General features: G+C 44.8%; 1 protein-coding gene across 1 annotated transcript; it reads right to left on the bottom strand.

Moving 5' to 3' along the window:
• Positions 1-14467: 14467 nt before the first annotated feature.
• On the bottom strand, positions 14468-17605 carry ID4 (inhibitor of DNA binding 4). The gene is made up of 3 exons (XM_070360821.1): positions 17001-17605; positions 16540-16598; positions 14468-15976 (listed from the first exon to the last, which is right to left on the bottom strand). Exons 1-2 carry the CDS (start codon positions 17448-17450, stop codon positions 16554-16556), a joined length of 495 nt encoding a protein of 164 aa, XP_070216922.1. The 5' UTR covers positions 17451-17605; the 3' UTR covers positions 14468-15976; positions 16540-16553.
• Positions 17606-21962: the final 4357 nt, after the last annotated feature.

Here is a 21962-nt window from a genome sequence, read left to right as displayed (position 1 = left end):
TCAACCTACTGTGAACAGGAGATATACGATATGACATGGCATCGTAATGAAATAAATTGTGTTGATGTAGTGCCTCTCTGCAACAGCTCGAGATGGATTCAGAGTAAACAGCAGGAGACATAAAAAACATCGGCTGAGTGTGTGCCAGGGGCCTCGTGGCTTCAGTTGAAAAGGAAGAATCTGGAAGAAACGGTTTTTCTTGTCTCTTTCTTCTAGACACAACAGGATGACCCCTGGGAGTTGTTTGTGAACCTCTCTTTTTACTGAACTATCTCCCTGGTGCAGAATTTCTCAGTATCTTTCTTCGTGCTACAATGATTCCTTCCAGGCACATCACACAGTTCTCCATGGAAACTTTCTCTTTCCACAGCTGACCAAGCCTGCCGGCCCTGGGAATAGAAGAGTCAGGCACATAGCATTTGGGCTCACAGGCAGGGGTTTGGACTAAGAGAACCAATGCAGGTAGAAGGTAAAGCTCACATCATTCCGCCACCCACCCCCCACCCCCTGCCAAGTAGGTAAATGTTTCTCAACCCACCATCTCAGGCACAATAGGATACTTCAGAACTAGGCTGCAGAGGAACAGATAGGCAATTTGTAGGGCCCAGTGCCAAGATAAAATGCAGGCCCCATGCTCAAAAAGTCTGAAAAATTTCAAGACAATGACAGCAAAGCATTCAACTAAGCGTGGGCTCTTCCAAGGGCAGGACTGTAAACAACCCCACAGGCTACACACCCAGGAAGCCAGCCCTGGTGCAGAGAGACATTTGCACGATGGCTCGTGAGGGCTTCTGAATGTTCGCTGCACTTTAATCTTCTCGGGGCCTGATTGGGCCATCAGACAAATTCAGGATTTCTTTCAGCTGGGGGAAGACAGTACCATCCATTCTTTTCCCCACCTGGAGCTACAGTGGGATTACTTTTCCATCTCCGTGGTCTGAGGGCAGCCGTTCTCAATAAGAGACTGCCATGGGGGTCGGGTGGAGCTCAAAGAAGCATGAGAGAGACACACAGAGAGATTACCATAAAAGAGTAGACAGATATCAACTTTCTGATAGACCGGTATCCTTAGCCATGGTTTCTCATGGTTTTTCTGAGCACTACGTTGTTGCCATCTTCTCATTCTCCAAAGAACTCACGTGACATTGAGGGAAAGATGACAATTGTTTCTTCTGTTTTACTTTCAGTGAGCATCTTCTTACCTATTGCTTCCTGTTTTAGTTTGGTACAAGGAGACAGGAGAGATGACCAGCAGACATGGGGACAGAGTGGTGAGAGGCTAACAGGGAGGATTGGGGGAAGAAACCATTATACAGATGGTCTGTGGGAATGATGCAACCACAGCCAAGAGGAGCTGGTAGACAGGCAGGAGGGGGATGGGGCGAAGGTGGTATTTAATGAGTTGTACCCAGCCCAGCAGGTCTAACTTCCTGCAAGACCTTCTGATCTGTTTGTGACTCTGTCCCCTCTGAGGCTTCCCTGTAGCTCAGACGGTAAAGAATCCACCTGCAATGCAGGAGACCCAGGTTCGATCTCCAGGTCGGCAAGGGAGAAGGGAATGGAAACCCACTCCAGTATTCTTGCCTGGAGAATCCCATGGACAGAGGAGCCTGATGCGCTACAGTCCATGGGGTCACAAAGAGTCAAACAAAACTGAGCTACTAACACTACTTACTACTACTGTCTCCTCTGTGAGGACTTCAACCTGATTATTGTCCTAGAAGGGCACATGTGTTCAATGGACGGGCATTGGGAATGTATTCAGGCACACACCTTCCTTTCAATATCCTTAGAGCCAGAAACATATGTGAGCACTTTAGGGGAATAAATAGATCAGCCCTGAGGGGCACTGGTCCAGGTGACAAATTGGGTTAAGATAAGAAAAGAAAACAAAACGGAACAATAGCCTGTCTTATAATTCATCTGCTGCTTTGTTGTAGAAAATGGTTTTTGCTGTCACCACAGAAGAAAACCGGCAGAGTGGTTAAAGTACCGTTATAACACCACTGGAATAGCCCTTGCTGGTCATCAGAAAACTAAGCTAGAAGCTTCAACCTGCCCATCCACCCACCCCGACCCACACAGGCAGAAGAGGCTCCTGCAGGAAATGGGCTCTGTTTGTGATTGCAGTGTGCCCTAAGACTCAAAAGAGGGCAGCAGATAGCTGACACTGCCTGTCGGACCAGGAAAGCCTGTAACCTGAGGAATGTCAATAGGAAAATCTGCAGGTTTATCAAAACTCACATCCTGCAAGGGTTAGCTGAGCCAGAACTGTGTGCTTCTAGAATTGCGTGTTTAGTATCTGTCAAAGCAGATATTTGATTCATGGGATCTAATGAGCTTTGGTGATATGGAGGGCAAATGGCCTCTTGCCCACCATGGCAGCTTCATGCCACGTGATTTAGGGATTGAAAACCTGTGATGCCGATGTCAGCAAAGTCACGGCTGAGACACAGGAGCAATGGCCATGCAGGGTGGTGTGGAGAGACTGCCTGAGTGCTTTGGCAGCCTTGTAAGAGAGTTGGCTGATATTCTGAAATAAGCAGGACCCTCCCCACAAAGAGGGTGCAGTCTCTCCCGACCTGGTAAATTGCACAGAGACTGAGAATCACAGGATGTGGGAGCAAAGGATTCTCTTACTCTCTTTGAGATTTTCCAGTGCTTGCAGAAGAAAGCTTGTGATGGGAAGGACATGCCCCAGCTCCTGGGAGATTGGGGTTTCAGGGAGGCTGGGGGCAGGTAGGGTGAAGGAGGAAAAACACTGCTGGAGGGTAAGAGGCGTGAAGCACTCGGGCAGAAAACAAAGCAGAGTCCTCAATCCAGTCTTGCAGAGTTTAGGATTTCATCCCAGGGTTCATCTCTGTGATCCTGTTTCCTAAAAAGACTAATAATCAGGTGTTGATTCCTAATACAGCCTCCCAGAAAAGTTCTTCTGTGTCATTTGGCAGGGAAAAACCGTGAACAGAAAGGAATTGTATTTTTAAAGTCAACCCTGAAATGATATTGCAAAGCTCATAATGATCTTTTAAAAATATCTGACCTGGTTTTAAGTAATTATTTTCACTCTAGTTCCTTTTGTATTAAAAGCGTTTTAAAATCATGTTGAGTTACCTGGAAAACCTCAAATACTTAAAGAATCTAGAAGATGTTGCCTTTTAAAAGTTGAACTCCATTGATTTTGAGCATATTTTTGATTTTTAAAAAGAACTGAAGTTAATTTTTTTTTTTTTTTTTACTTCAACAAGTTCGATTCCACTGAAGAATTTCCCTCGTGCACTTAGTTGCTCTTTCCAACCCTATGAACTGTAGCCCGCCAGGCTCCTCTGTTCGTGGGGATTCTCCAGGCAAGAATACTGGAATGTGTCGCCATGCCCTCCTTCAGGGGATCTTCCCAACCCAGGGATTGAACCCAAGTCTCCCACATTGCAGGCAGATTCTTTACCATCCGAGCCCCCACGGAAGCCCAAGAATACTGGAGTGGGTAGCCTATCCCTTCTCCAGGGGAACTTCCCAACCTAGGAATCTGCACATTATCTTTTTATTTTATTTTTGTTTCTGTAACCTAGAATTAACAGCTGCTATATTGTCTAGGTCCACAACTGATGTTAGACAAAGGGTTTCTGAGAAACATGCCCTGAAATTTTGGACTGATTTAATATTAAACAATTACCATGGAGCTGAGGAAATCAGTCCCTTTATAGATGTTGGCAAATAGAGGATTCTCTTCATATGTATCGTATTAAAAACCAGACTTGGCAAGAGCTAACTGGTCTACAGTGATAGTGTATTTCTCTGTATTCCCCAAAATATTGAGGCAGGAGATTAAGGAGATTATTTTTTACTAGTGTTTCACATGTCATGAAATTAAAGCTGAAAATTGGTAAACAAATTAACAGGGTCTCTATTATTCCATAGGACCATGAAGGACGTCTGGAGCTTTCTTTAAGTGTCCTGGTAGTCTATTTGTGGGCTACCCAGGTGACGCTACTGGTGAAGAACCTGCCTGTCAGTGCAAGAGACTCAGGTTCTATCCCTGGGTTGGGAAGATCCCCTGGAGGAGGGCACAGCAATCCACTCCAATATTCTTGCCTGGAGAATCCCACGGACAGAGGAGCCTGGTGGGCTATGACCCATAGGGTAACAAAGAGTTGGACACAACTGAAGCGACTTAGCATGCACCCATGGAATCCACTTGTAGAATAATAGAATCCAGAGTAATCCTAAGATCTTTCATCTCAAAATAATTCTAGGCAAAACGATACATTTCTCTTTTCCAGAGCAGTCGTCACCAGAATTTAAAAAAAAAAAATTTGTTCTCCTGAACATAGCTCTCTCAGGAATAACCCCAGTCAATCCTCAAATTATAAGTGAAGAAAAAAAGCAAGAAAGAAAAAGAAAAGAGAAATGGCTGTATTTACACAATTTTTATGAGGGGAAAATGATCCACAAGAAAAAAGAAATATACATGAAACAAATAAGAACCTGATAAGATAAATAACCATAAAGCCATTGAACTTAATAAAGTTAAGGAGACTGCAGGTTGGAAGTCCTGAATTTTGCTGGCAGCTCTGCCCCTCCATTAAGTCATCTTACAAAAGGCTCATTTTTACATTTTAGAGTCTCAGTTTTCTTCTTGGTAAAGTAAGGACATTTGAATTTATTTCAAAATTCTTTTATGATTCAGTGAAGTATGGCAACTGACCTTGATTTCTTTACCTTATTGAATGAATCTCGGCTTTAGTTTATGATAAAGCATAGCTACCAGAAATTATGTTAGACATGCATTGTAAAAGGTACACTTTTCTAAGCCATAAGAGATACACAATTTTTAATGGTGTTTTTAATCTTCGTTTCTCTCTTAAATACCACCTGGACTCTTGTGTACCACTCCAGTGGTATGTGTTTGGTTTTCAAAATTGTGTCACTACCAGGAGAGTATTTTTGGGTGCCAGATTATTCAGCCCTGAATCTGGGAGTTTAGGTAGGGAGTTGCTCACTCTGGCCCATCCTTAGCATCTGCCTCAGTCCAGTAGCCCTTAGCTATCTACTAATATCAGAAAATAGATCACAAAGCAAACAAGCCTTCTGCCTGACCATGTTAACAGCAAGATCAACAGCTATTAGGCCACCGTTTTAATTTCCTGAAAGCCTTCGTCTATTTTTCTCTGCTTTCTCACCACGGCAGTTCTTTCTTGCTCTTCAGACTCCCACCTTTCCTCAAATCCTTCTTTGTCCATCAACATTTAGGTCATTTATATCTTTTGTATGTAGGTACCTCCGGGTTATTCTGGAGAAAAAGAAATGGCACAGAAAATAGTTTGTGCGTTTAGAAGGTTTGAAATCTCGATCTCCCAGAAAGGTTGATGCGTTGTTGAAATCCTTGCCCTGCATCCTGAGGACCCAGCTGCACACACATCCCTTGCTCCTCCATGCTTGTTAATCCTATTTTCATGTGGGAGGAGGGCAAGCACATTCTTCGGTCTTATATGAATAGAGGTGGGAATGATTAGAAGAAAGGAACTAGCTTGTATTGAATAGTTCATGTGGCTGGCACTAAGTTAGGGGCTTTGCACACATGATCCTCATAAAGAGTCATAAAGACTCTTACTGATAACTTTTGTAATCCCTTTATAAAAAAAAAGTTTTAATATGGCTCAGAGAGGTTAAGTACCTTGCCCAGTGCCACACAGTAAGTGGCAGAGTTCACAACTTAATTCCACAGACTTCCTAATGCTTCCTTTTTTAAAAGTTCTTATTCACAGCTTTAGAAGAATGGAAGCCATTGTCTCCACTGCTTTTTATAATTCATAAAAATCATATAATTTTAGCAAGAAGAAATCTATTATGTGAAATGAAGGTACAATTATATCGTATCCCAATTTTACATGCATATGGTATTTTAACATTTGCTAGCCATGAATTAGGACATTTCCAAGTCTAACACAACAGATTGGAGCAGGACCAGTTAGACAGTATTTTTTTTACATCATGTTAAAGTTAGTCTCTTAGAATGATATATAATGTACCGGGAGAAATGAAACATTTTTTCCTAAATCTGTTTATCCAGAGAATCTCTTTACCATTAAAGAAATACTGCTCATTGTTGCCTGTGCAGGCGCACCTTCTCCAAACATTTTTTAGGTCAATATATACATGTGGTGAGAGAACCTAAATTTTGAAATGATGTATAAGAGGGTAGAAATTGATCTCTTTCTTTTGTATCTTTCCTTAGAAAATTTAAGATTCAGTGGGATGGGTAAAACAAAGTGTATTGATATTGTATTAATCTCTGCTTTTTACTTTACCTGGAAAGTGAGAGTGTTAGTTGCTCAGTCATATCTGACTCTTTTGAACCCCGTGGACTGTAGCCCACCAGGCTCCTCTGTCCATGGAATTCTCTAGACAAGAATACTGGAGTGGGTTGCCATTCCCTTCCCCAGGGGATCTTCCCGACCCAGGGATCAAACCCGGGTCTCCCGCATTGCAGGAAGATTCTTTATCATCTAAGCCACCATGGAAGGAAAAATTGGAAAGTGCTATAAAAAGAAGGAGAAACCTACCACGTGTGGCATAGCAACAACAGCCTAAACGGCATTTTATGGCTTACAGTTCTGTTTCTTGAAATGGGGTTCCTGGGAGACTTGCCTTAGATTCTTGGGGGAACACTGCCATGCAGATTCCTGGTTCCGACACTATACCTGATGAGTCAGTCTCGGTGGAGGGGAGGGACGGAGGGGTGGAACTCAGGAATCTAAAATTGAAAACTCTTTCCAGATGTATTTTTTTTTTTTGGCTCTGTCAGGTCTTAGTGGTGGCTTGTGGAATCTTCACACTTGCACTCAGGCTTCTCTCAGGTATAGTGTGTGGCATGCAGGCTTAGTTGCCCTGCCAGCATGTGGGAATCTTAGTTTCCTGTCCAGGGATGGAACCCACATCCTCAGCATTGGAAAGTGGATTCTTCACCACTGGACCACCAGGGAAAGTCCCTCAGATGATTTTTTTATATATACCAAAATTATAACCATTGTCTTATAAAATTTTCACATGTTACTTTCTTTGTATCTTTCAAGAAACCTCTATGCAATAATAGGTAATTATCATTTTACAGATGAGGCTATTGGAACATGGAAAAGTTACTTATCTGAGGGGACACAGCTAATTAGTTGCAGAGCTCTGAGTAGCATCCACCTCTTTTGCCTTGACCACAGAGTCCGTGACCCCTCCCACACCACGCTGCATATGTTGAGTGGATGCAGGGGATAAAATGTTGGAGGATAACACAGGCATGGGCTTCCCTGGTGGCTCAGTGGTAAAGTGTAGGAGAGCCAGGTTTCATCCCTGGGTTGGGAAGATCCCCTGGAGAAGGAAATGGCAACCCACTCCAGTATTTCTCCCTGGAGAATTCCATGAACAGAGGAGCCTGGCAGCTACAGTCCATGGGGTCACAAAGAGTTGGATATGACTTAGCGATTGAACGACAACAACCTAGGGTTCAAGTTTCATGCTTTCTGTGCTGGATCTAAAAATTCATCACCAAACCAAAAGTCACATAGGTTTCTTCCTATGTTTCCTTCTGGAAGCTTTCTAGTTTTCCATGTTACATTTAGGTCTATGACCCATTATGAGTTATTCTTTGTGAAAGGTGTAAGCTCTGAAACTAAGTTCATTTTTTTTTGGCATGTGGACATCCAGTTGTCCCAGCATCACTCATGGAAAAGACTATCCCTGCCTCAGAGAATTGCCTTTGCTCCTTTGTCAAAGAGCTTTGATTCTTGCTATAAAAGTACTTTACCTCTGTTCTCCTTTTTAAAGGGCAGCCAGAATACAACAATTGAAAGATCTCTGGAGAAGGGAATGGCTACCCACTCCAGTATTCTTGCCTGGAGAATTCCCTGGACCGAGGAGCCTGGCAGGCCACAGTCCATAGCGTCTCAAGAGTTAAAGAGTCGCTAAGATACAACTTAGCGACTAAACCACCAACCATAAAATAAATAAAAGGCAACCAGATCAGTCCTGCATTTAATGACTACTTGCTTAGGATTTGGACTCCATCTTTTTAGGAAACAACATGGGAGCAATTCGTAGATGAGAATATGAACTGAAAGAAACCCCCTGAGAGTATACTGGGACAGAATGCATCCATACTGAAGTTAGTGGTCCTGGATTAGAGATGGAAAAAAACAAGTTCTAGATCTGACTCCACCATTCACCTCTGGGTCTTCTTCTGTCTCCTTCACTGGAAAATGGGAGGAGTGTTGTAAGACATATGCTGCCTCTGCTGCTGCACTAAGTCGCTTCAGTCATGTCCGACTCTGTGCGACCCCATAGACGGCAGCCCACCAGGCTCCCCCATCCCTGGGATTCTACAGGCAAGAATACTGGAGTGAGTTGTCATTTCCTTCTCCAGTGCATGAAAGTGAAAAGTGAAAGTGAAGTCGCTCAGTTGTGTCTGACTCTTCTCGACCCCATGGACTGCAGCCCACCAGGCTCCTCCGTCTATGGGATTTTCCAGGCAAGAGTACTGGAGTGGTTTGCCACTGCCTTCTCCGTATAAGACATATGGCAGGTTACTAGTTATCCGATTCTGCTTCTAGGCCCTGGATCATAGTAGAGTTAATGAAGCTTCCATCTGGAAAAGGGATTCTTATTCGGGCAGCAAGTGTGTTCTTTCAGAACTGACTCATGAGGACTCACTGCATTTCTTGTGGCTGATGTACCCCACGTCCTGGAAAACAGAATAGCCTATGACACACTTAGAAACCCCATTGCACCATCTTCCTGCTTACACCCCAGACCCATCACATCCCACACCTGTATGTGGTCATCGCCCCATGTTTTCACATCTGGCACTGAGGTGTCTTTGTTTATTTATCCCAACTTGGGTCAGAAATGTCTCTTGTTTCTTGGAGATCCAAGATCTGTTCAGCCTCTCCTCTCTTCAGCCCTTCCTTCTGATTCTCTCTGCCCAAGGCTGACCACACACTCCCTCACTCTCGAGAGCACACAGCTTATCTATTTTCCACATTTAAGTCAGCCAAAGGCTTTCAAAGATAATGAAAATCTCTCAACTGCACTGTTGAGTTGTAAGGAATTTGCTAGATTTGCTGGCACGGAGAGTTACAGGAATGTTCTTCTAGTACTTTGTGGTCTGGAATCCCTAGAGGGGTCAGGAAGCTACAGGAAACACAGACATGTGAAAATAATTATACTATAGCATGGGGCGTGTTGGCTCTTTGGGGGATGAAGGGGAGAGGCATCTTATAATTCTTGCAGAAGAGGTGACGGTTGGGTATTACAGGATGGTGAGGAGGTCAGCAACAGCCTAGACTGGGAGTGTGGATGATGGGATCCAGGCCGGGGTAACACCACTTGCAGCGAAAGGAAAGCACAAAAAAGCTCACCGTTTTGGATGCAGCTAGTTCAGCCCTACCCATGGATGCGCAAGTGGACTTAGTTGGCTTGGCTGGCAGGGCAGGTCCCCCCTCCCACTCCCACTCTCCATGTTGCATGTATGTCCTTCTTGAGCCTGCTCTTTTGTTAACTCTCAGGAAATCAATCATACTCTGTCAAGACGAGAGAGAGAAGCCTGCTCTACTGGCTAGTATCCACGAGATGAGAACTTTGGTGCAGCTGAAGCATGCAAAAGTATTAATTGCTCAGTCATGTCTGATACACTTTGCGACCCCATGGACTGTAGTCCATCAGGCTCCTCTGTCCATGGAATTCTCCAGGCAAGAATATTAGAGTGGGTAGCCATCCCCTTCTCCAGGAGATCTCCCCAACCCAGGGATCCAACCCAGGTTTCCTGCATTGCAGGCGGATTCTTTACCATCTGAGCCACCAGGGAAGCCCGCAGCTGAAGCATAGACTATGCTTAAAGGCAGCCAGAAGTAAAGGAGAGAAAGGACTGATGGAAATGCCAAGTTGAAAGATCCTTCCATCCAGGTCACAGGGGCAGGAAGAGGACCTTGCTTAGCCCTGGGTTCTGTTTCTATCTTATGGTGCAGCTCCAAGGAGGAAGCCAAGCATCCTGTGTGACTGTGGGGATTTGAAGGAAGCACGAGGATTGCTATGCTCATCCTGCAATAGTAGCGACTTTTAGGAACAGAACTGGCTGGCGCCCTGATCTTGGACTTCCCAGCCTCCAGACCAGGGAGAAATAGACGTTTGTTGTTTAAGCCATCCAGTCAATGGTAGTTTTGTATGGCAGCCCAAATTGACCAAGGCAATAGGAAATCCAGAAAGAAGGACAAGTTTGCAGAAACCTTAAATGCTGTTTCAACTCTACTGCACTTCAGTGGCAGAGAGGACCAGAAGGCAGTTAGATATGCTGGTCTCAAGTTCAACTGTGACTCAGTGTAGATGAAGCAGCAAAGGAGTAACTGAGAGCATTGGGAAGACAGATCCTCTGTTAATGGGCTTCCCTGGCAGCTCAGATGGTAAAGAATCTGCCTGCAATGCAGGAGGCCAGGGTTGGAAGGATCCCCTGGAGAAGGGCACAGCAACCCACTCCAGTATTCTTGCCTGGAGAATCCCATGGACAGAAGAGCCTGACTATACTCTGTAGTTTTGCACAGAATTGGACACAACTGAGCGACTAAAACTTTAATTCAGCGCAGCGAATACTATAGCAGGCCCTGTAAAGCACTGTAGGACAAGCAAAGAAGAATCACATATAGCCTAATGTTTTAAGGAGCCTGTGTGTGTGTCCTCAGTTGTGTCTGACTCTTTGCCATCCCATGGACTGTAGTTCCTCTGTCCATGGAATTCTTCTAGGCCAGAATACTGGAGCAAGTTTGCATTTCCTACTTCAGGGGATCTTCCTGACCCAGGGATCCAACCAGCGTCTCTCGTGTCTTCTGCATTGGCAGGCAGATTCTCTACCTCTGAGCCACCAAGGAGCTTTAAGGAGCCTACTTTGTTTTAATTATGGCCTTGAACTCAGGTTTAACATGTGCAAAAGTATTTCGAAGATTTATTGCTGAAGTAAGGTGTAAAATTATATCTACAAATTTAGGTCTCTTTCTCTGGCTTTCTCTGAGGTTTTCTATATAAGTTAGTCCCCCCTTTTTTCTTTCTTTTTTTCTTCAGATTTCTTATGGGATTAAGCCAAATTCTAGGAGATGATAAACATGAGAATTGATTTACTTGCTCCTTATTTTCTATCATTCTTTATGCTTCAACATGACATGACTAACTCACAGCAGTCCAAACAATGAAGGGTACATCTTTATGGAAATCGCCAATCTTAGGAATTAAAGTCGAGAGAGAATGGAGGAAGGTTAAAACAATTTACTTATTTTTTAGAGTTAAACTTCTTTTTCAAACCTATTTTTCTGTATGTTGGTTAACTATTTTTAAATAAACACACACACATACACACACAGTTACAGTCTCTCCGTTGACTGCAAGAGTTTATGAAATGGGCAGTAGATGTTTTTAAAAATGCTTAAAATATTTAAGAAAATATTTAAGGAACACTCTAAAATACATGCATTTGCACGAAGAACAACTGTGGGACTGCAGTACCTTCTTTTGGAAGTTAAACATTGGAATAAAAGATGAAGTTTTAGAATTTGAATTTAATATGCATGCTAAAAGTGCTAATACGCACTTTTTATCATCATGAATTGAGAAAGTCATTTAAAGCAAATAATGGTATCCTGTTTCAACAGGAATTTGCATATTTTGCCAATACCTTGGTAATATTTTAGGAAATCTCTTTCTAAAGTATGAGATTTCCTATTGGAAAAACATTCAGATTCAGTGAATTCATATGGAAAATTTGTCTTCGGTCTCTTTATTTAAATATTTTAAGTTCCTTTTCAATCACATTTAGTCAGTGGAATACAGGTAACATATTTTGTTCTTCCCCGAGAAACTGATGTGTTTACTCTTTTAAGGACTCAAAGGGGCTTTTCAAATTAACTTCAATTTTTATGGCCCCTTTTTCATATCCCTTGTGTGAATTTATTGTGGAGACTTATGAATGACGGAATCAATTTCAGCAGCTGACTACTGAATTGCTTTGCTTGGGTGAGTATAAAAAAACTTTGGCAATGTGTTCAGACCCGAGTTTAGCGCCTAAGCAAAACTTTTTATAACAGCCAGGATATAAATCATCATGAAGGAGGCACTTGAACACAGAAACACACTTTTAAAAAATTCATCAAAAATTTGAAAAGCACTTTCAATTGTTTATACGACTGCAGTTCATCTCTCTGGAACAAATGAGTTCCCTTTTGTAAGAGTTTTATCTTTTCAAGTATCTATTGTATCATTGCTCAAGGTAGAACTCGAAGTAAAATTACAATTTTAAAACCTTTTGGGCAATGGTTCTAATTAATATAATTAATATTTTAGCAAAATGTCATGGGTTGTAATTGAAAGAAACCATCTGGGTCTGAAGAGTACCTACTGAGGGCAACCCTATTAAGATTAATTCTGAGGTGAGTAAATTAATTTCCTGGACTTGCAAAGCAGCAAGGGGAAGCTTTTCCCTCTTCAGAAACCTGGAGGGGTTGGTCCTTGGCCCAGTAGAGACCCAAGGGCTATCTGGGCTGATTAACATATATATAATTAAAGTACATCAGCTAGAAAGACAGGGCCAGTTTTATTTGGTTCTGCACTACTGTGAAATAATTTTTGTCAACATTACTGTGTGTGTGTGTGTGTGTGTGTGTGTGAGAGAGAGAGAGAGAGAGAGAGAGATCTAGTTTCCCTGAGTATCATTCTGTTGCCTTTTTGGAATTCTTGCTCCCTCTCCTAGCAGATACCAAAGAGTAGACAAGATTTCTCTAGCATTCAAACTAGATTTCCTTTTCATTCATATCACCATTTTCAAGCCACATTTTTCATCACCTGGTAAGGAACACTGTAAATAATTGAGGTGATCCATCAAGAGACCCATTCTTGATAATGAAAAATTGCATAACTCAGTAGAAGTCAATTAAAAACCACAAACTTCAGAACCCTTTGCTCAGTGAAGATTTATTATTATAGAAGGCATTTAATACAATAGATTATGGGGTGAAAATTTTTAAAAGTTCTAAAAATTCAGTTAAAGCTTGACAATAGACTTAAGATTTATACAATGTCAAAGTATATTAGTTCTTTGAAATGAAAGTTTTTTCTCCTTCAACATGAAATGTCTTGAGATGTTCAGGATTTTAAAACCACAATGAGAAACAACATCTCACCATGAGATTTTTTTTTTTTCCCTTTGCAGGTGTAAACGATTCTTTGGTTGTGCCTATACATTAAAGGCAGACAAACTAAATGAGAGAAGTCAGAATATTTTTCTGTGAAACCAATTATCTGAATCATTAAACTACATAGATAAATGACAAATGTTTTTGTTATTTGGTTACTTGGTTAGGACACAGCCAACATTTAATAGAATGTATTATCTTATACAACTGCATATTAATTTAGTGAACAGTGACTTTGCTTCTTTAGAGACATTCAGTGCTGTGTGAGTGGCTGAGGGGAAAATGTCAAGTCTCTCAAATGTAACATCCATAATACTTTTTTCCCTTTTAGTGGTTCTTCATGCCCCAAATATGAAATTAATTAAGGAGCAAGACTTATCTTCAAAAATCAAGAATATTCATTTTGAGATGTACAATCTCCCAGCATAAGTTTAAGCTCTGCTTAAAAACTTAGGTAGGATATGGTAGTTAGGCCTGACAAATGCCTAACTCCAACCAACAGAGCACATGTGACTTGCTTCCTACTGAAATTAAGCTGCCAAATAAAAAGGAGGGATTGTCCCCTTTCTTAATAACAAAGAATGCAATCGTTAGAATTCTTCAGACTTGGAATTCCAGCAGTGTTCTTGTGTTTTCCTCGATGTGTGACAAGAATGAATAATATAAAAAATAAAAATAAACCTCATCTAAACAAGTGGTCCTTTGACTTTGTAAGTCTCAACATCAAATACATCAAATTCTAAAAATACCTAAGACCAGTGAAATGTCAAAGCTGAGGGGGTAACATGATGGAGATAGGGGACAGATTTTTTAAAATCTTTACATTTTTTGGAATCTATCAGCATTAACTTTGTTCATTTCTGTTGAGATATTGCCATTTCAACCGACTACTAGAGGCCATATTTCATATTCATATAAATATTTGACTTTGACCTCATAAAAAGTCCCTTGGGTTTGTAATACTTTTATTCTTGTATAAGCTGAAACAAATCCTTTCCTTTTAAAAATCAAACAGACCACGTTACACACACAGTTGACTAACTATTTACAAAGCACCCAATTAAATCCTACTTAATTCTCTCTCACTCTAAAAATTCCATCTAACTGGTGTGTAGAGCACTGATCACATTAAATGTATAATGTTCACAAGCCCTGACAGTCCTATCTAACCCAGAATATACTACCTTCCTTCAAGAGAAAAGAAAGTCTTAAAAATAAGTGTTAAGGTTTTGAAGAAATGAGACCAGAAATCACGGTACAAGACAGATAAATCTACTTTAATATTCACATGTAAAAGTTACACATCACAAGAGATTGGACAGTAGTTTAGCAGTTAACTAACATAGCTATAGTGAAAATCATTTTTATAAAAAAATAATCTAGATGCGGTCATCAGAATTTTTGGTCTACTTAAGTTAATGTTTGAAGATCGACTTTTATCCCTGCTTGAAGGATTTGCCATTATGCCTTAAAAATTTTTTTTTTCTCCCACTGTTGCCTATTAATATTCTTTGGAGGAAGGAAAGCAGAAAGTGTTCATTGCCAAGAGTTTGTCCTTTGGTAGCAAGCAGAGAACATTTTTCATTTCTATGATTTAAATAATCTGTACAGACATGAAACTCAGTGACATTAAGCTTTAGTGTAAAATGAAGAATGATAAGCATTTTTCCACTTTGATAAAACAGTAGATTTCATAAACTCATCAGGATCCAAGCATTTCCCCATCCCGTAAGCAAAATCATTCCGAATCCATCTTGACCTCCGTTAAAAAAGGAAAAACAAACACTTACTCTTTATATATTACACTATCAAACCCTGTACTTAAAAACTGATAAAGCGCATTTTCCACATGTAGGCTTCAAATACAAAGATTTCGATCTAGGTTAAAGAAAACACATTTGAATGGACTCAGAACAAGTTTATTTTGTGATTAAACATCTCATGCAGTCATGCAGGATCACTAGCTATAACTGTTACTTCCGAGTCTACAGGACACCAGGCAAAACAAAAACAAATTAAGAGCCAGACCAAACAGAAAAGACATTCAAGATTATCAAGAGCTCTTCAACTGAGCTGAAAAATAATTTTCCAAAAGAAATATTCCCACAGATTAAAAAAAAACACACACATAATATTTACAAAAAATATTTAATTAAAAATATCTTATAATTACAGTAGTCTATTAAAGCATATACTTTCTCACACTTATAGAGCATCTCTATATATACATGGTATGAAATGTCACTCAGTTATCTATACAATATGTAACATTCTTGCAGGGAACACAAAGTTCCCTGCCCCCGTATAAACATCTATTTTAAACAATAGATGTCAAAAAAAAAAAAATATCTACAATGCTCTGGTATATTAGTAAAGCTTCAAAACAAAAATTGAGCTCCTTGGTCACAAAGTCGGTTTCTAACAGTCGGATTTACTCTTGATTCTTCTATTTATCAGTCCTGTCACACTTAAGCTTAAAAGTTTAACTGCACCTCCAAAAAACACAAAAATGTACAATTCACAGCGGTTATAAATGGGACAAAAGAGAATACGTATGTAGAATGTTTATGAACGTGCAAAAAAGTTTTAACAAAGATGAAAAGTTTTATTTTTCTTCCCTCTCTCTTGGAATGACGAATGAAACGTTTCTAAGATTTTCTGATCTTTTTGTTATTTTTCCTTCCTCCGCTTGGCTTTTTCTCTAACTTCTGCTCTCTCCCCCTCCCTCTCTAGGGCTCCTGGCTCGGGCTCAGGCGGCCGCACACCTGTGGAACAGCAATGAATAGAGGGGGTGTGTGAACCTTCCCGCTGCAGACTAACTGGCGCCACCGACCAAACTCAAGACATGCTTGATCAACAACCCAAAACAAACCACCGGGTCAGACTACACCCGCAGTCCGCCGCCCGGCCCGGCGCCGTGCAAGCAGTCGCGAGCCCCCGGGAAGCCCGCGCAGGGCACCCACTCCGGGGACCCTGCCTGCGTCCTCTTTCGTGGGTGTCAGGCTGCACGGGCGGGGGGGGGAGGTGCGGCGCATTGGGCCCCACGCCCACGAGGGTACCCTCACTTCGGCGAGGAGACCGGCCGATCACTGGGGGCGGCGGGGACACGAGCTGATCCGTCCCCCAGTTCTCGAAGCTAAGTACGGGTTCACTTAGTAACTGGGTGGCAGAGAGAGAGAGGTGAATCTTCCTTGGGAATCTGCCCTCAGAAATGCTGGGGCGGGGGGTGGGGGGACGGCAAAGAACACCACTGTGCCTGACACCGGAAGGCCCTGGGGACGGGGTGTCTCTGGTGACCGGCCACCCGAGAAGGGAAACGCGCGCTCACCTGGGACGCGCGGCTCAGCGGCAGAGAATGCTGTCGCCCTGCTTGTTCACCGCGCCGGCCTGGAACAGCAACCGACACCGAGGGAAAGGTTAGCGGGCGCCCCCACCGCGCTCCTCCCGGTCTTCCTCATCGGTTCCCGGAACCCAGGCTGGCCCGCCGACGCATGCCCCGACCCCAGCCTGCAGCCCCAGGGGGAGACTCCCCTTCCGCGGGGGGGACATGGACTTGACAGCCCAGGAGGCGCCCAGCCCTGGTCCCCGCCCCGCGCGCCCACCCGGCCGGCCCCCAAGCTCGCTGCACCCTGCCCGCCGCCTGCGGCGGCGGCGGCCCCCGGAAAGAGCGGCAGGACGAACTGTCACTCTCCGCCGCCCCTGCCCCGGGGAAAGGGACCGCCCGCGTGCCTCCACCCGGCCGTCGCCTTCCCCGCGGACCCCCGCCGCATCCGCCCCGGGGCCTCTCACCGGGTCGGTGTTGAGCGCGGTGAGAGGGGTCCGCGGCGGCGCGGCCGGGCACGTCCCGGCCGGGAGGTGCGGCGGCGCGGGCGGCGGCGGCTGCCTCAGCAGAGCCGGGTGCGTCTCCAGCGCCAGCTGCAGATCCAGGATGTAGTCGATAACGTGCTGCAGGAGCTCTACTTTGCTGACTTTCTTGTTGGGCGGGATGGTGGGCACCAGCCTCCGCAGGCGGCTGTAGCAGTCGTTCATATCGCACTGCAGGCACAGCGCCGGCTCGTCGGCCGCCGCCTCGGCCGCCTTGCAGCGCGCGGCCGCCGCCGCCGCGGCCGCGGCCGCCGAGCCGCCCAGGCTGTGGCCGTGCTCGGCCAGGCAGCGCAGCGCCAGCTCGCCACCGCCGCCGCCGCCGCAGCCCGACGGCGCCTTGCGGCCCGAGGGGCGCACCGGGCTCACCGCCTTCATCGCGCGCGCCCTGCGCCCTGAGCGAGCGGACCCGCTTGGGCGAGCGAGCGAGACAGGCAAGCTCCGACCCCCTCCCCTCGTCCGCGGCCGGCTCCTCTCCCCTCTCCTTCGCGCCCCGCGCGCCCGCTCTGCGCTCGGGGCACCGGAAAGCTCTGGGCGATCGCGCGCCCAACAATTGACCGGAGAATCGCTCTGGGCGACAGCGGGCGACACTCGGCCGGGACCAAAAGGCAAGGAAAAAAAAAAAAAAATCAAAGGCGCCGGAAAGAAAGCAGCCCACCGGGCGCCCGAGTCACTCCCTTCGGACCTCCGACTACAGCCGGCCCGCCGCTGCGGCCGCACTCCCCCGGGCCCGAGGGGTCCCCCGCTCCTATCTCAGACTCACAACCGCACCTCCTCTCCGCTCCGGCCCGGCCCGCCGCGCAGCTGTATTTATAAGCCGCGCGCTCCGGGGGCGGGGCCAGAGCGCCGGCCGGGTCGCCGAGCGAGCGAAAGCGGAGTCCGGGCTGGGCTCCGGGGGGCGGGTGCGCGGAGGGAGGTGGCGAGGGCGGGGGCTCCGGGCGATGCCGGGGGGCGGGAGCCGGGCAACCCGAGTGGAGGGGTGGGCGGGGGGCCGGGAGTGCCCAGCCAATCAGGCGGACGGTGCCACCTCAGGGAATGACGCTCGGGCCAATGGGAAGGGCACTCCATTCCGTCAACGCCGTGGGTGGGGGCTCTGAGAACCGAGAGCTGGGTGGGAGTCGGGCCAGGGTGGTGTGTGCCCTAGGGAGGCGAAAAGAGAGGGAGAAGTTAATTGCGAAGAGCTGCGGGAATGTACGGCTGGAATTCACTCTCCCCCCCGGCTTAGGCGGTGGAGGGAGCGCCCGGGCCCTGCTCGAGGCTCTCCTGCCACTGCTAACAGCCTGGCGCCCGAGGACCGTCCACCACCCATCCCTCCATCCCTGGATTTCAGCGCCTTAAGAAGGACGCTGTTCTAGAAGGCACGTTCGTTCTCCTGTTTCCCCACTCCCGTTTCTTTCTTCAGCTTTTCCCAACTGCCGAAACCATAATGATGGAATGGAATGCGTAGCCTTTCCGTGCCTGTTTTTAAAACGTTAAAGCTTGAGGGGTGGGGGGTGGCGGGTGGGGAGGGGGAAATGGAAAAGAAGGCCGAATGCACATTTTTGGTGAAGGGACGTATAAATAAACCGAGACGTCGTAGGGTTTTTCTTTTACCCATCTAGATGCAAAAGTGGGCTCAAGAAATGCAATTGCCTTGAACATTAAATTAGAGCACGTAAATATTAAAAATGCATGGGCACGGAGTATTTAAAATTCCACCATGACATATAATATTAATCCGTTTTATGTAAAATTCATACCTGTAACATAATGTAGGCCATTAATGCACTGCTTCACGTATGAGTCATCGTACCCCGCTTCAAATAAGATACTGAGACTGTCCAGTCTCCTCCTTTTGCAACGAAGTATTGAAATTCACACTTCGGTCCCAGTAGTCCTGCTTGGGCCCCATCCTGCAGAAAAGTCTGCTAATTAAAGACGTTCCTGTGTTAGATTTCTAATGGGAAAGCTGTCCTTCAGTGGCTCAAAACAAAACTGCACAGTGAACTTTTATAGGGCCTTGTGTGTACTCTGCAAGAAAAACTTGAGCCCTTCAGATAAGAAATGAGCGTGAAAACCCTGTCAATAGGGACATGAATTCTGTATGCCTTTAGCTTGCAAACCTCCCACCTTTAGACAAGCTAGGAGATGAATTAGCTCTAGAATTTTCTTAATTTATGTACCTTATATAAATAAGCACCTTCATTTTTATAGATAATTGAAAGAAAGGGACATGGACCTCATTTCTTCCTGTCTACCCTCTGTAAGGAAACCCTCCCTTCCTTCCCAGAACTGAAATACCTGAATCGGGCGGGAATTTTGTTTAGCCACGTGGGTACTTTATGACTATGGCTTTGCTGTTTCTCCAGAGTACATTCCTTTTTCCTGATGAAGTGAGGAGTGACTGTTTAATGCTGGTTTCACAGGGAGAGGCAATAGCCCTCCTTGCCCCTAAATCCTTATATGTTAAGATCTCTGATGTTTGTTTGGAAGTGAGTAACATTCTCATTTATTGATTCTTAATGTGCACAGCTAGATGGTCAGCATGCAATTATCAAATGCTACTGCTGGTAAGTCGCTTCCGTCGTGTCCGACTCTGTGCGACCCCATAGACGGCAGCCCACCAGGCTCCCCCGTCCCTGGGATTCTCCAGGCAAGAACACTGGAGTGGGTTGCCGTTTCTGTCTCCAATGCATGAAAGTGAAAAGTGAAAGTGAAGTCGCTCAGTCGTGTCTGACTCTTAGCAACCCCATGGACTGCAGCCTACCAGGCTCCTCCGTCCTTGGGATTTTCCAGGCAAGAGTACTGGAGTGGGGTGCCATTGCCTTCTCCGAGAAAAGCAGAATTAGAAAACCCAAAAGAAGATTCGCTTCTAAATACAGGCATAGTTTTATAAATGCTTGAAAGTGTTAGCCATTCAGTGGTGCCTGACTCTTTTTGACGCCAGGGACTGTAGCCCTCCAGACTCCTGTCCATGGGATTTCCCAGGCAAGAATACTGGAGTGGGTTGCCATGCTCTTCTCCAGGGGATCTTCCCAACCTGGAGATTGAACCCGGGGTCTCTTGCATTGCAGGCAGATTCTTTACCATCCGAACCATCAGGAAAGTATAACTGATTAAATTGATATAAATAAACACAGAGTGAATATTGCCATTTTAGATAGAAAGCTGGGCAAGGGAGCCCTTCTGGGTGCAAGTGATTCCCTTGGAGCCAGTCACATCAGCAGATAATAATAAAGGATCTACCTACAGATGTTTTGTTCCACTGATTTTTTTCTCTCTTTCTGAGAGTTTAAAAACTGCTCCTGAATTAAGAACCTATGATTTTTCTGTTTGAAAAAATTTGTGTGCTGATATGCCCAGGGTACCCTCACAATTCACAACTTTTCATATTCTAGGTTGATTAGAATTAAAATTTAAGTTTCAAATAGGTAACACTAAGGGACAATCATATCCATCTTTTTGAACCTGGTGAAATCTCCTGAAAGCCATGCCCTGGGTGTGGCAGGTGCCAAATACCGAAGTTTCAGGTTTTGTTGGGGTTGGTCTGTGTGTGACTGTCTTAAAGTCAGAGAGGCTGAGTAACTGTTGGACTCTAACGGGTAAGTTAAAGGAATGTACTCTGGCCACAGGATCAAGAACTCTCAGGAAAAATGTGATCTCCAGCTCTTAGCGCAGAGGGGGCAGAAATAGTCATTGTATTCTTCTTTGTGAAGGTGGAAAGGCAGCAAGACAGTAAAAAAAAAAAAAAAAAAAAGTCAATCACAGTTCTACCTAAAACATTATACTGTTGAAAGGAGGGAGATACGCATCCTGAGCCTTTTGACCCAGGAAACTAGAAAGTACTAGGAGCTACGCAGTATCTGTTTTCGATTTTTAGACACAATCACTTATGTGACGTCAAAGCTAAAGTCTCCAAAGACTCCGGACACCGCTAGTTCAAAACAGAGTTTACTCAGCAATTGCCAGCTTCTGTAGCAACCTCACGAGCTATATTATTTCTGCCGGAAGTTCGGTTTCCCATGACTCTTCCCTTTCACTTCAAACTGCTGCCCTTGCGCTTGTAAAAAGTAAGGCAGACAAGCCAAAAGCCCTTTGCTGTGAAAATGCTGGAGACTCCTAAAACACCGCAATGGAAACCAGGGGTGAAATATTCAGAGGAGAGTTGCTGGGGAGTCCTGGTGACCAGAGTGATGTGTACACCCCTTCCTCCAGACAAAGGGGTCTGCAGCCCTTTCTGGGGTTGCTGTCTAGATGCTAATCAGACCCTTGCTGAACTGCAACACCCAGGCTCTCAGAACTCACAATTGCCCTGTGTTTACATGAAGCATGGGTATCCAAGCATATTGTGCTATTCAGCCCCAATGCCTTTTTAGGACTTGATATTTCTCTCTCCATGGCCTGCAGTGAAACAGTGGGTGGGCTCAGGCACACAGATAAACATGAGCGTTCCCATGCTTTGGTCCCTCTCTGGATGTAAGTGGTCACTGAATGAGGCCCATGCATTCTTTCTGGGCATAGGAAACCATGCTGTACTTTGCTGCAGGAATGTCCCTTGCTGCAAAAGAGAAAATCGGGCAATGAGGCAGTTCAAATCAAGGCTGCTTTATCTGGCACTAAGCTTTATAAACTTACTTGTGCTACCCTTGGACTGCTGATACTGGTCCCGGAAACACTGATAACCGCTGGGTTTACCTGGCCTTGGAAAAGGCTTATAGGAAGAGGACTTTGTATACTGAACATAGTTGGGCAGTCGTGGCCATCAACAATGCCCACTTCGGGAAATTTTCAAGGTAGTCAGTTGAAATAAGTTGTAGGTGATTTTTTTTTTTAAATCCCCCCTCAGATAAATTAAGGACAGAAAATGAGAAGACACAAATGTCATTTGTTTTTACTGTAGGAGACATCAAG

Source organism: Bos mutus, chromosome 23 (genome assembly GCF_027580195.1).
Source record: "Bos mutus isolate GX-2022 chromosome 23, NWIPB_WYAK_1.1, whole genome shotgun sequence".
NCBI lineage: Eukaryota > Metazoa > Chordata > Mammalia > Artiodactyla > Bovidae > Bos > Bos mutus.
The sequence above is the reverse complement of the archived record's forward strand: the minus strand, read 5'-3'. Positions and strand labels throughout refer to the sequence as shown.

Coding starts and splice junctions, on each gene's coding strand:
- ID4 (XM_070360821.1), bottom strand. CDS start 17,450: ATGAAGGCGGTGAGCCCGGTGCGCCCCTCGGGCCGCAAGGCGCCGTCG. Junction 16,599..17,000: donor CCGCGCTCAACACCGACCCG/GTGAGAGGCCCC, acceptor TTGCTGTTCCAG/GCCGGCGCGGTGAACAAGCA.